The sequence below is a fragment of the Eublepharis macularius genome, chromosome 13 (genome assembly GCF_028583425.1).
Source record: "Eublepharis macularius isolate TG4126 chromosome 13, MPM_Emac_v1.0, whole genome shotgun sequence".
NCBI classification, from domain to species: domain Eukaryota; kingdom Metazoa; phylum Chordata; class Lepidosauria; order Squamata; family Eublepharidae; genus Eublepharis; species Eublepharis macularius.
Window position 1 is genome coordinate 63,475,259 of NC_072802.1, and position 14,137 is coordinate 63,489,395.

At 41.6% G+C, this 14,137-nt stretch overlaps 1 protein-coding gene across 5 annotated transcripts in view; it reads right to left on the reverse strand.

The window, feature by feature from the left end:
• The window catches only part of SFSWAP (splicing factor SWAP), a 105,846-nt gene that overhangs the window by 64,523 nt on the left and 27,186 nt on the right, over nt 1-14,137 (reverse strand). For all 5 annotated transcript variants that reach the window (XM_054997074.1, XM_054997075.1, XM_054997073.1 and 2 more), the window contains 3 exons: nt 7,226-7,469; nt 4,367-4,498; nt 3,895-3,988 (listed from right to left, as the gene is read on the reverse strand). In XM_054997074.1, the coding sequence (XP_054853049.1) occupies nt 3,895-3,988; nt 4,367-4,498; nt 7,226-7,469 (470 nt within the window). The remainder of the gene's footprint in view (nt 1-3,894; nt 3,989-4,366; nt 4,499-7,225; nt 7,470-14,137) is intronic.

Below are 14,137 nucleotides of genomic sequence, written 5' to 3' on the forward strand. Positions count from 1 at the left end.
ATGGAGCACGTGGAATCAGTAGCAATACGCTTCGCTAACAAAACAGGAACTCCTCTCTTAATCTGATCCACCAAGAGTTTTTGTGAATGGTTCAGAACCTTAAATGTTTTGAGAGCTCTAGACAGAAACCATTGTTATAAGAAACATGACTGCTTTTAAAGTCACTTCAAACTAGATTAGTGGGCAAATGAAGTGACTGCAAACTATTTCATTACCATGAAGTGTTGCTTAGAAAAGACTTCTGAAGACTTAACAGATGCAGAAATTGAAACAGAACCTTTTAAAAAAAATTAATGTGCCTTTCTAAAAAAAGGCTGATTGATTGCCTCTGAGTAGCCCATTTTAATCAATTTTAAACAGAGTGGAAGAATTTGCAATTGTGAGAAGTGCACACATTATAGGTTTCAGATTCCAGGTGTTTAAACAAAATGAATCCAAAAGCACAGAATCTTTTGAAACTGTTCAACAATGCAGGGCTAACTGATTAAGCAGAAGAGAAGACTTATTCTGGTTGACAGCTAATATATAGTTGGTTGCCCTTAAACTGAGAGGAAAAGGGAGGTGTACATATTTTAAATAAATAAATAAGAGGGGATTTATTTTGAACTAAGCAAGCATTAAAGGGCCAACATTACCGGCTCCACCAATCAGTCTTATGAAAGCGGAGACACAGGCAAAAGGATCTTGAATACAGAGTGAACACAACTGAGGCTTTTACAGAGTTCTCTCAATGGCAGCTGCACACTCCCTTGGCATTAGCCAAACGCCGGCAAATGGAAATTAGCTGCTGAGGGGCGTGAGAGGGAAAGTCTTCCGCAGCTTTGGCTCCTACTTTTGCATGGGAGAAAGCTGTGCAGTTTTATTCTAGCACAACCGAAAGGAAATAGCTCCTGAAGTATAGCTCCCCCCACCCCCGTCATGCTCAATGACACCCCCCCCCCCCCGGCGAAGATTTTTATTTCTATAACTTTCATGGAGAGGGAGGGTCAACTGACTGACCCCTACCATTCTCCTCAGTTTAGAACATTTTTTTATTATTTGTCCAAGATTAAAGACAACCCACAGATATTCTAGTATTTAACATTAAATGCAGGAGTCATTTCATACAGAGTTATCGCATGTTATGATTTGGTAGTTTTGGATAACACTTGGGCTGTTTGAACATACACCTTCTCCTCCATAGCACAACAGTGTCCTAAATAATACACTGGTACATACTTAACCATGCACAGACTTCACAAAGCAGGATTTCCCCCCTTCCCCTTTCTGCTGCAACCCAGCTCTCTCCTCAGTTTTGTTCCTGGAGGTCAGCAGACCCTCAAGAACAGTTTAGAGGCCAAAGTGGGCATATGCAAGGGTGAGGGTTAGAAATCACACGCACACTTGACACCATTCTGTCGGAGGAAATGCATTATGACACTATAAACGAACCCTCAAAGAGAGCAAACTGATATAGTTTCTGCAAAAGTTTCACAGGAGAGGACTCAGGATCCAGACACCTCGTGCTACCTCTGAGGGATAGCTTCTGAAATCCTCTTCAATTTTCAAGTCGTATTTGCTATGTGGTATTAGAGACTGCTCTTGGGGAAAAACAAATCCAAAGCAGCCTTGATAATAATCCCTCAGAAATTTACACTAGTTTCTAACAGGTATCCTCAAATACACTTTTTCACCTCACCAGGAACAAGTGACCCTGCCGAGAAAGATTGCTCAGCAGCTCAAACCCAAACCACGGCCCCAAACTCTCAAATGCACTCTGGTGCCTACAGCCACACCACTTGAACATGCCCCATCTCGGAAGCTAAGTAGGGTCAGGCTTGGTTAGTACTTGGATGAAAGACTGCCTGGGAATACTGGGCGCTGTAGGCTGCTTCCTCTAGTGACATTCGAGCAAAAGGTTCAATACCTCTTAGAGGATTCTGATCCTAAACGTATTTATTTTGTTGCTCAATTTCTAGAGGCTGCCGAGAAGTGTCGAAGGGAGCTGTTTTAAGATATGGGCTTTATTTAAACTTTTCAGTTTTATTATTCAAGACTTTGGTCTAAGAACAGGAAGATGAAAAGAAAATGCACTCTGGTTTAGACATAGTAAGGTTATCTTCTCCTAACTTCAGTAGAAGAAAAGACCCAAGAGGGCCTGGGGATCAGGGAGTCTCTGGCACTGTTTCTTACCCCCAAGAGACTTCCCTCAGGTCTTCCCCACGTGGAAAGAAGAAGGGAGGTTCTGGCATGCACTGAAAATGGTTGATTGTGGTGAAAGGCTTCTAGCTGCAACCCTAAAGGAGCCCTGCCAGTCAGAGTAGACATCACTGACCTAGACAGATCAACGGTCTGTCTCAGTATGATGCAGCTTTATGCATGCAAACAGCCATCTCTGTTTCACTCTGTAAGAGTCCCTGGCAGGTTGCATTGTGGCAACTCCCGATCACTCCAGGCAGCAAGCGATTAACAAGCCCATTCTAAAGCCTCCCTTGAACTTACAGAACTTTACTGGCTTCATTGTTTTCTGGACCCCTGGCCATCAGATGGGCCCGAGAATACAACTAGCCAACATATAAGGGCCAATTAAAAACAAAATTAAGTGGTTCAAGAGTAAATGATTCAGTTAGGATCTATCCATTCAGTCTTTCAACTTGATACACGAGGGATGGTTTCACAGAACAAGCTAATTAGGGGAACAGTTTAAAATTGGAAGATCAATTTGGTTCATTAGTCCCCCTCCTCCACTATTAATTTCAAAGCAACCTGATCCCCATCATGGAAAGTACCTTAGACAAACTGTTCCCAAGCAACAATGTTGAGACTTTACTCTCTTTTGCATAAACATAAATTAGCATTATAAACCACTCAGAGCAGCATGAACAGAAAACACCATCTTCACCCATGTGCGGGATTCAAAAAAGTGATTAGTATGCCATATGGGTATGCCACTTCCCAAGGCTGCCTAGAGAAGCTAAGCAGGGTCGGCCTGGGTTAGTAATTGGATGGGGGACATTCAACGAAGACCAGGGTTGCAGAGGTGGGCAATGGCAAACCACCTGTTAGTCCTGGCCCTGAAAACCCCACCAGGGGCCACCATAAGTCAGCTATGACTTGATGGCACTCTACCACCATGGTATGTGACAGCATGGAATAATAAGTCATCTGTACATAGAGAAGTTAGTATTACAGTACTTTTGCTACAAAACAGGCACCATTTTATAAGTGAACAACTGCAACCACTCTACATTCCTGTATCTTGTGCAGTGGGAGAGATGTCTTAAATCTCTCCATTTTCATATAGCAGAGCTGAGCCTTTTGAACACCTAAACTCATATAGCCCTCAACTAGCTTGTAGGCAATCATCCACCCCTCCCAAGAATCCTAATGGTCTAAAGCTCTACACAGTATTGAATTTTCCTTCAGGTGCTTGTGTGCTATGAGTCTATATTTTCAGACAACAGCTGGAACCAACCAGAAAACCCTAAAAGACGCATAACATAATAGGCTTGCCTTATTTTAACTTTTCATAATGGAGATCTCACATGTAGCAATATTCAGGAAAAATGCAGACATTGTCTAACTGGTCGCCTCCACTGACTTTTCAACATCACTACTAACAAGGCCATTCAATGCCTCGAGTACTGATAAAATATGCCAATGGATTAGGAGAGTCTCTACATTTGTCATGTTAGACCAACTAACAATAATTCTGTGTAACACATGAGAGACACAAGCTGGTGGACCACACCTCTTGGGGTCTGGGTGCATGAACCTGCATGCTGAAATGCACGAATGCCCTTTACAAGAGAATTGGTTTTGTTGTTGACTGTCCTAGCCTCAAGTCCCCCTGCACACAGTATAGAACGGGGAAGCAAGATGTACATTGTTGCTTCTTGTTTTTACAAAACAAACCTTTGAGCTGTCGCTGGCCTCTTTCTGGAGGAAGAATCTTTTCTTAAATTCATAGTAAGCATTGTACTGGTGCCATGGCTGCAGGAATTCAAACCTGTTAGAAAGGAACAAACATTAACTTGTTAAAAAAGAAAAAGAAAAAGCACAACCGAACACAGCAAACACCAACCACCATTTAATATTCCACCACCACAGGCACAGCAATGCTGTTTGATATTCTGAAATATAACAACTTACAACTAAATGCCCAGAAGATATATACATTCAGAAGGCACAAGCTTCAAGATTCTTAGGCAATAATGCTTTATCATTAACTTCAAGTAGTCTTTTGAATTTTAATATAAGGAATTACAACACATTACTTGAACGGCTCTCTGTAAAATGAACTGTCAATACAAGAGAGAGAGGCAAGCTGCTCTTTTTCACCACATCATAAAACAAAATGATTAAGAAAAAAGCCCCTTGCACTCACCTTGGATCATTCTTGGCACGAACACTGGTCTCAAATTTAATCCCGTTCCGTGCAACGTACTCAGCTAGCTTGTCAATTACAGGTTGGATGTCCGGGGGTGGGGGGATGATGGCAACCATGGGAGGAATTGTGCTGAAAACATTGGAAATTTATTATTTACACAGATAGAGGAAATTAAGTGCAGCCACATTAAGCCTGTGGAGGAGTTCACATCAGAGATCTCCATTTGATGAGCTACTGGGGGCTGAAAAGTGAATGTATTTGCACTGCATTAGAAAAACCAGGTATCTGCACCCATGAAACGAAGTTATGCATACCTGCATAAGATCACTTGATTTGGACAATTTATTTTGGCCACCAGGGTGCAAAGCTTTGCAGGACGTCTTTCCGCCCCTTGCTGGAACACCTTCGCAGGGCATTCCTGTTCCTGAGCTTTCATCAGACAATACCCACACCCGAAGCTTTGTTACCAAGCACTCAAGGGGAAAGGGAGTTGCTGGTTAACTAAATGTGCTGGATACTCAAAATTATTTGCTATTTCCTAGAGGAATCTGCACCAACCAAACCCCATTTCATTGGGAGCACTACAGTGAGAGCCCCACACACCTGGCCAAATTCTTCTCCTCAAGCCATCCTACGTGGCAGGCAGGCAAGTGGGCCAGCTGTCTGGGAGGTCCCTCTGGCAGCTGGCTCCTGATAGCTTGAGATGGGTTCAGGAGGAAGGAGGCGCACCCAAGGTTGATGTCAGCTGGCAATGCTGATTGTCAGCAATGGCCAGAGGCACCAAGCTGGCTGATTCAACAGGCAGGAGTAGAACGCCTACGCACCGAAAGGGTATGGTGGTCGAGGGGGAAAGGCTTGTCCTTTTGGTGATGCTATTGCCTGAGAGATAATCATCTACTGGATAACAAAGTGTTTACTGTATATACTTTGAAACTTTTCTATGAAGCCATGAGGGTCAGCAACTTGCATCAAGTTCTACACTTGTGTATGCTTTTCACAGCATTCAAGCTGATGTGCCATATGTATGCAATTCTGACTACTTTGGGATGTCATTTTACACTGTACTCCATTCATATAACAAATCTGCAGGCTTCATTAACATCCACTCTTGAGAAATTAAATTTCAATTTAAGCAGAAAATGCCCGCATAGAAATTTCAGAATTTGGAATGGCAACATTTGAATATCAACATTTTGAATATCAACAGAGAATCTGCATATAAAACACTTAAGAATTAACTGAATATCTGAGAGTTATACTTTTGCAAATGAAACCTTTCACTGACTAACAGGATATTCATGACATGGTATCTTTATATTTCCCCACCACCACCTATGTTTTTTGTTTAAGTTTACTATGAGGTACCACTGACTGGTACTTCGCTATTGTCTCTGGGAGTGCAATAATGGCACAGCCAACAGATTTTAATCCAAGTTGTTGAAAGCCCAAGCAAAAACAACCTCCATCTTGCATGATGCATTGTTAATGCCGCACAGCTCACTCTTTTGCTAAATTACACACCACCCAAACAGGGATCAATAACAACCAAGAAAACATTAGTATTTGGAACAGACTTCAGACCGCAGTTACATAGCCAGGAATTTATTACGTGACTAAAGCTATGCTGATATAAACAAACAGTGCCAAGTGTCTTAGTAGTCATGGTAGACAAAAATGGGCGCATCTGGGGCATTTTTAGAAATTTTTTTTTGAAGGGAGAGAGAACATGCTTTTAGTAACATCATATGTGAACCATACATTATAAAGTTCTTTATTCGTGGGAGGCACAATAGCTTAAGCACCTTTGCATTTGAACTGCCATTTTAATTAACCATTTTAATTGAAAAAAGCATGCATCAGATTGTGGTAAGCTAAAATCTTTCCATATCCAGGCCTGTATTAATAAAACCACTCATGACCCTGTCAAAAAATGAGACAACTACAGCTTATTAGAAAAGCGGAAGATTAAAGATTGATTCAGGCTTCGTAGAGCCCCTAGACAGAGCCACAGGAATGGGTGGAGACACCGGCAGGTTCATTGCTGTGAAGCATTCTTGTGTGGGCCCCTTATGTATGAATTAGCACCTTCACTTGGAGACTGTGCAAATAATGGCAGCCTTGTATGTAATCATGTTGCTCAACCCAAGAGCTGCTGCACTCATGGAAGTCACAGTGGTCATGTCCAGCTCACACATGAAACTGCCAATTCATACCAATGGGGGAAATGCACAAGTGCAGCCCAAGTGCCAAGGAATTAAGCAGAAGCTGCCAGGAAGTGTGAACTAGTCCTAGGAGAATACAGCAACACCGTCGGAGTACCTTGTAACAAAAGGACACAGCCGTGTGTGTGTGTGTTGTTTTTCAACACATTTTTCAAAATTCAAGAGAATTATCAAGACTCTAAATACCAAAGAAGGATCCAAAAAGGCACCTAGTGGGTATTTAAATCTTTGATCAGCAGGCCTTCAAAGCAACACTGCAGTTTCCCAACCTCCTCCCCTCCACAAAACACAGATTCACAAATACAGTGCTGGAAGGGTCAACTAGTCCTATTGTGTGCACAATGCAAGAAATTCACAACAACCCTCACCCAGTGACCTCTACTCAATGCTCAGAGGAAGGTAAAAAAAAAAAAAACTCCAGGACCCCTGGCCCCAAAGAGCCAATTGGTATTACTCTGGGCATGTAAGAAAGGATCCAACAGGGGAAAGGGTGCTATTATTTGGGAAACACAAAGGCCTATGAGATGTGCACAACTAGTAATGTGGTATGCTGGATCCTGGCTACCTTTTGAGGGTTGATGTCCAAAGGCAACTACAAACTAGCTGGAAATAAAGTGGATATAAAACATGGTACCTTGTGGAAGTTGTGGCAGGCATGACTCCACTACTGTCATCAGCTGCCTCTGACAGAGGTGGGGGCGTTGTGCCAGGAGGTGGAGGCGCTGTTATTGTTGCGACTCCTGTCGTGCTCGATACAGTCACCCCTGCGGGCAGCGCACTGTAGTAAGTGGCAACATCGATTCCAGGGGGTGGAGGGGCAAGGCAGTACGTTCCATCCGGCAGCATGTAGTAACTGTAATACATAGCTGCCATGGTGGCTATAAAAAGAAGTTTCATGATCAATGCTTTAGGCAGTTTGGAAGGGGGAGAAAAGAACCACACAGAGAAACAAAAGAATTGTCTCTTTGTACTGTCGCAACCGCAAGTAGAGTGTTGCTTTCATTCAAATTTCAAACTTGCTAATGTGTTCTCTGCTTTTCTTGTACACAAAATAAAGAACAGCACTCCTGTCAACGCATTTGGGTTAAATGAGGCAGACACATCCCTGGCCAAATGGAAATAGCGCTGGTGGTGAATAAGGAAGCAAAAGCAGAAAAGGAAATCCCCAATGCACCATTTTTCTTCAGAAGTTAATTCACTTTAGTGCGCCTTTTAGGTAAATTAAAACTATGCTTGCCTCGTTATGACTGGAAAAGTTCCGTCACTTTATGGAGCTGCTTTCTTTTTAACCAGAGGAAGCAGCACTGAAGGGCTTCCAAGTTAGCACACTCTTCAATAGGACTGCAACAGGCTATTGACAGGAATTTACAAAATTTAAAACTCTGTACTCAAGCAGTGCAAATTACGCAGGCTCCAGTTATACAAATCTAAGCAAATCTATGTACTTTATTTACTTTAAATAATGCTGCTATTGTTACTATTTTGCATAAATTTGTTTCAGCCCCAGGGAAAAGTGGTTTAAACAGCCCATAATGTACTGTGATGGCTGAATACAACAACTGTCTTTCAGAGATGCTTGTCTGCCAATACAGATATTTTCATCATGGAGCCCTGCATAAGCTTCTGGGAAGCCCAGGAATTTACTGGATGTCTTTCCTGTATTTTGGCTCAAAAGAAGTCTCCAGGATTCCCATATGCACCATCTGAAAATGACGTGATAAAACTTCTATTCCCCCCACACCCACCCAAAAGAAAATACAGAGTTTATGTTCCCCCTCCTGCAAGTTATATACTGGCATCTCAAAGACTAAATGGAACTACAAACTCAAAAGATTCAACAGGATTGCAAGTGTCAAAAGTCAACCTGGGAGGAAAACAATGTTCTCACTGTCAAAATTCGATGTGAATGAATTCTAAAAATGTTCATGTTTCCAAGTGTTTCATTTTTGATCACTAACATGCATCACAAAATAGCTCAGCTGTTTGCAGAACCACCTTGGTGCCATGCTTTGGGAAACGTCTACATAATTCATGTGTTCTACAAGAACAACAAAAATTATGCAGGGGCTTTATCCTCCAGAGGCAAAAAAATGCCTAAAGTTCACAGTTGTTGAAGTACTATTGTATCAATTATACATGTATGAATCCCTCATTTATGAAGCTCCAGCAGAATGTGCCACTGGAAATAGAGGCAGAGCTGCTTCTGGAATTTGGCTGCTCTAATTTCAATCTGTGACACACAGCCTCTCCAAAACATGGTGGGGAAAAATGTGTGTAATGAAGCTACCTTAAACCCAGCTGTAAGGCAAGACAATCATAGGAAGAAGGGAAAGGGGTCCAAGGAAACAAGAAAGCCACGAGGAGGGAAAAGTTAACTGAGGCTAAAAGAGAACCCATCTATGAATAAAAAGTATGGAACAAATGTGCCTGCATTGCACTAGTGAACACAGCTTGTGTATATTTTGACATCTTTATGAAAATCATTTGCAGAAAGGTCTATACAACAATGGTGTGTGTGCATGCGCATGAGACACTAGGAAGCGCAGGTGGTCTATAAAATATGGCAGTTAATTTAATGTTGACTACCAACAGAGGAAACTGCCAGTATATTTTGCCACGGCAGTAGCATATTTTACGTCAAAGTTGCTGATAACACAGGAAGTCAGTATACCTTTTACAAACTAACAGCAAACTGCATGTTCATGCTGGGAATGCAGCAATGTCACAGGGAGGGGGAGTGTTACTACAATGTTCTTTGTCTACTAATCCACTTTGCTGGGTAATGGATAGAAAAGGGACAAACTTACTTAGCCTCTAGGGATCCAGGCCATTCAAATCAAGCACATGCAAACCCCCCAAAGACTCTGAGAAGGAGCTTTCAACACAATGAACAACTTTTTGTGCCAGCTTTGTTAACTGCATACGATACTTGCAAAATTTGCCACATGCACAAATATTAGATTCACCAGGAAGAGGGCTCCTACTGTAACTCTAGAATCTTTTCCGAAGGCAGACTCCCCATTAAGGCTCCATCCTCTGTACTTCCAAGCTCATTGTTTCTCCAGTATTAATCATGCCTTCTTTTATCAAACTCAAATTATGTAGATGCATTCCAAACCAGATAAAGATTGATCTGAGTGCTGGTTCATGAGTATGTTTCAACAAAATGTGCATTTGTTTTAGAAAAAAAAAGGAAAGAGTTTGAACTAAGCTGCCCCATCTCAATCATCAGAAACTTAGAGCCAAACTACAAGTGACGTCTTACACAGGTTGGACACTAGTCGGCTTCCCTCAAGTTTTGATGGGAAATGTAGGCATCCTGGTCTTGCAGCTGTAATGGAGAGCCAAGCTGTAAAACCAGGGCACCTACATTTCCCACCAAAACTTGAGGGAAGCTGACAAGTGTCCAACCTGTGTAAGGCGTCACTTGTAGTTTGGCTCTCAGATGGAAAAAGATTGGCTTTCAGTTGCAGGAGAAGGTCAGCATTTGAGCAGTCAGGCATGCCCCTTAAAAGGAGCTGACTTCCAGAGAAACCAAAAAGCACTCTGGAAAGAAAACGTAAAAACAGTGGCAAAATCCCTTTGCTCCAAAAAAGTATGCACAAAGCAGATTTCTAGAAATCTTCCAAAAGTTCAAAGCTCAGCCTGCCCAGGAAAGCTCCCTGGGTGTTATCAATGAATCTTAAAAGTAGATTATTTCTGTATGGATGCCATTTCAGTTTTACAGCCACACACTTTTCTTGACAATGAAGCAACTGATTAGATGTTCCAGCCCATCTCAACTGTAAATTATGCTCTTTTTTTAATGTGCCAATGAGGTACAGAAGTAAGTGTCAGATAAAGAACTGGGTTCCAGTCCTCCTCACCCGCAATGCTCATTATGGGAACAATCCTAAGCAGGTCTACCAGAAATAAGTCCCATTTTATTGAGTAAGGCTTACTCCCAGGAAAGTATTCTTAGGACTGCAGCCTGAGTGAGCCTGAAGCAGTCATCCATCTCTCGGCCTAAATTAACTTGTAAAACTATGTAGAAAGCATAGCACTTAACTATGTCGAAAGCGTGGCACTCCCTTGAAAAAGTCTGAACTCCCAATTTGCCACAGAAACGCTCTGGGTAACCTTGGATCAAGTCATTCTCTCAGCCTAGCCTAGCTCATGCCCTGATCTGGACAGCCCAGGTGAGGCTGATCTCATTAGATCTCAGAAGCTAAGCTGGGCCAGCCTTGGTTAGTAATTGGATGGGAGACCTCCAGCGAGACCAGGGTTGCAGAGGCAGGCAATGGCAAACCACCTCTGTTAGTCTCTTGCCATGAAAACCCCACCAGAGGTCGCTGTAAGTCAGCTATGACTTGAAGGCACTCTCCAACCACCAACCTAGCTCACAGTTGTTGCAAGGATAAAACGGAGGAAAGAAGATTGCTGTTATAAACTACTTTCGGTCCACACTAGAGAGAAAAGCGGGGTGTAAGTATTCAAATAAAGGTAATGCAGATTTTAATCCCCTACAAAAACAATCTTCAGCTTGCTAGTGCAATGTTATTATGAACATTCAGGGCATCACTGATTCTGAAATACTATTAAACCCATCTTGGAGATCTCTCTGGGATATCTGAAGCTGTGTTATTATTATTATTATTTTTTAAAAAACAGAATTCTGAAGAGGAATTTATAGTGTCCCAAATCCTGTTGACAAAATACTGTTAAAAAAATAAGCTATCATCAATAATGGATAAATGGACTCAGAAGATAATGAAGAACGTGTTAATGAACAGGCCAATGTATTTTGAATGGTTAAGGGAAGGAAAAATACACATTTTAATTTATACTATAATAAAATATTAACAAAAATATATAACTTCAATTTCCCAGGCTGATTTTAATAACGTGTTAATTATGAAGCCTAAGATAATGAAAGGTAGACATTTCGAAGGAAAAAATTACATAGTAGGAAATCAGGAATAAACTCAGAATAATCTGCCTCCAATCTCTAGACAGAGACTTCAGTGATACATTTAACAGACTGGGAGATTTCCAAGCATCTGATTATAACTGGGGGGGAGGGGAGGGAGAAAATCACCTGCAGCAGTTTGAGGTCTGTTTTCAGCGCTGTGCTACAAAATTTGACAGTATGCAGAAATCTGAAACATTTTCAAGTTCCAACTTTTAAGCAATCTGTCTTTGGGTCTATACTATCTTGCTCAGGTTGAGTACAGAATACATTTTCATGCGCAGCATATACAGGCTTCAAGTTTTCTAATTCTTCTTTCATGTTGTCTAAAACCTCAAACAACTGTCTTGTGGAAAAAGTTGGCCCAGCCAACTAATTAGCCACTCCAGTTGCCGATCCGGCAGGATATAATGGAAGAAAAGTAGTGAGACGGAGAGTGCACAGATACGCCTAAGGAATAACACTGACAGACAAAAACCAGTTTGCTGTGCCACCTAAACCAGCCCTGGAAGTCTTTATGAAATTCTACACTAATTTATCCTAATTTATTATTATTTTGATTTGCTCCCTGTGTATTCATTTACATTATGAGCCCTCGGGGGGCAATAGTTTACATACCCTTTCTAGGGAATTGCTGTAGCAAGCCCCAGATCCCACGGGATCGGACAAACTTCCCAAAAAGGAATTATTAGCTTTTTGCTTTTATTTTCTATCTAATAACCAAGTCAGAATGTTCAGAAAGTGAAAGGAAAACACTGAACCCAATTTAAGATCAATTTATTCCAGTTAGCAAAGAGCAACACAACCTCTGATGCCAGCCCATGAATAATAGAGTATTAATAACTAAAAATTCTGCACCAAGAAAAACTATTCTACAACCTGGATAAACTATACAAATTGGACACATTTAGCCAATCTCATTTTGAATAATTTACTCTTTACAGTTGTCACACATACACACAAACACACACACCCAAGCAGGAAATCTTATTCTGCCACCCATCTGACTTCTGATATTTCAGCAGACATTTTTCTTCTAAGTATTCCTGTAGATTCACAATGTTTACACATCCTTGGCTATGATTAATAATGTTTCTGAGAGAGAGAAATCATCTGGTAATCCCCGTATGCCTCAAAATTGCTCAATGTGCCCATATTTTATTCTTAAAATTCTAAGATAAAAATAATCTACTCTAAACAGTAATTTTCTTTGCATTATAAAATGCTGAAGTTCCAAACCCTTTCTGGCATTAAAATGAGCCAAATGCCCTGCAAGGTCACATTTACATTTATGTTTTTGCCCTTATGTTATTTTTAGAGCTGTTTTAATTGCTACTTCAAAAATATAACAAAATCCAGGTTCTGAACTGCGCTCCACAAGAGTCTTTTATAGTTGTCCTTGAGATTGTTTTTATCTTCCTGAAGTGTTTTAACGTGAGGAGATGCTACGAGAGGTTAAAAGTGCGAAAAATTATAGATTGCAATTTCATTCTCTTCTGCTAGCGAGCACCATTTTTCAGGAAGTTACTTTTTCAAACAATTTGATTCCCCTCATGCAGAAGAGAGGGCTTGAAGGAGGGGAATCTCCTCACCTCCCGTCTTACTTTATCTAATCACCCAGGGTCTCTACCTTCCCCCCAAATGCTATGCTGTCAGGGTCTGCCCTGGTTCCTACTCATGAAAGGACACTATCAGAAGAGGGAAAAACAAGAGCCTTTAGTGGTTCTTGTTAAAACTCAGGTTCCTTGCCTCCGGGGATCTTCAGGAGAAGACCACCCTGTCATCTGTCACAACTGGTTCCCACCCACGAGCCAAACGTCCAGGTGGATCAGGAGGCCGTTTTGGCACCAGTCCTCACAGTATCAAAGGAGGTGGAAGGCCAGGGCTGAAACCTGAATGAGACAGAAGAGCACGCACCTAGGGGACCAAAGCCTTTCCTCTTCTAGTTGTGCAGCCTCTTGAATCTTGTGAAACTAACAGTAACTACAACCGTGTAACTGGAAAATTTACAAACAATGCATAGGGTTATCATATAAGTGTCTAGTAACAATCCTATCAGTAACTCATAGAAACATATGTAATCCACTGTTCACACAATTAATGCAGCTGGTCGTACCCAAAATAAATATCATGTACTGGCAAAATTCACATCAAATATAAATTCTTATATCCAGTCCAATTGATAGGATTGTTACCAGACACTTTTATGATGACTAGTTACCCTATCCACCTCCTGCTCCTACATCAAATGAAACAAACAGCAGAGAGATTGCCAAGCACAGGCTGGATGCAGCTGGCAGCAATGCCAGGCTTCTTCCTAGTTGTTTCCAGATGGCCTTGCCAGCAGCCTTAATAATAATTCCAATTTCTGCAAGTCTGCAAATCCCCCTCAATCAGCTTCTTAAGAGCAGCAGACTCGAGGTGAAGCAGACGGTCCTCATGGTATCTCCTCAACATTTGTTAAAGGTTTTTTGAGGAGGAGCTCAGCACATAAGCATCTGCCATCTTTGCCAAAGCTTTGCCCCCACTCCAGTATCAAGGGTTGGCTCCAGCATGGCCTGATCTTGGCTGCCTGCCAATCCCATACTTTCATCTCCA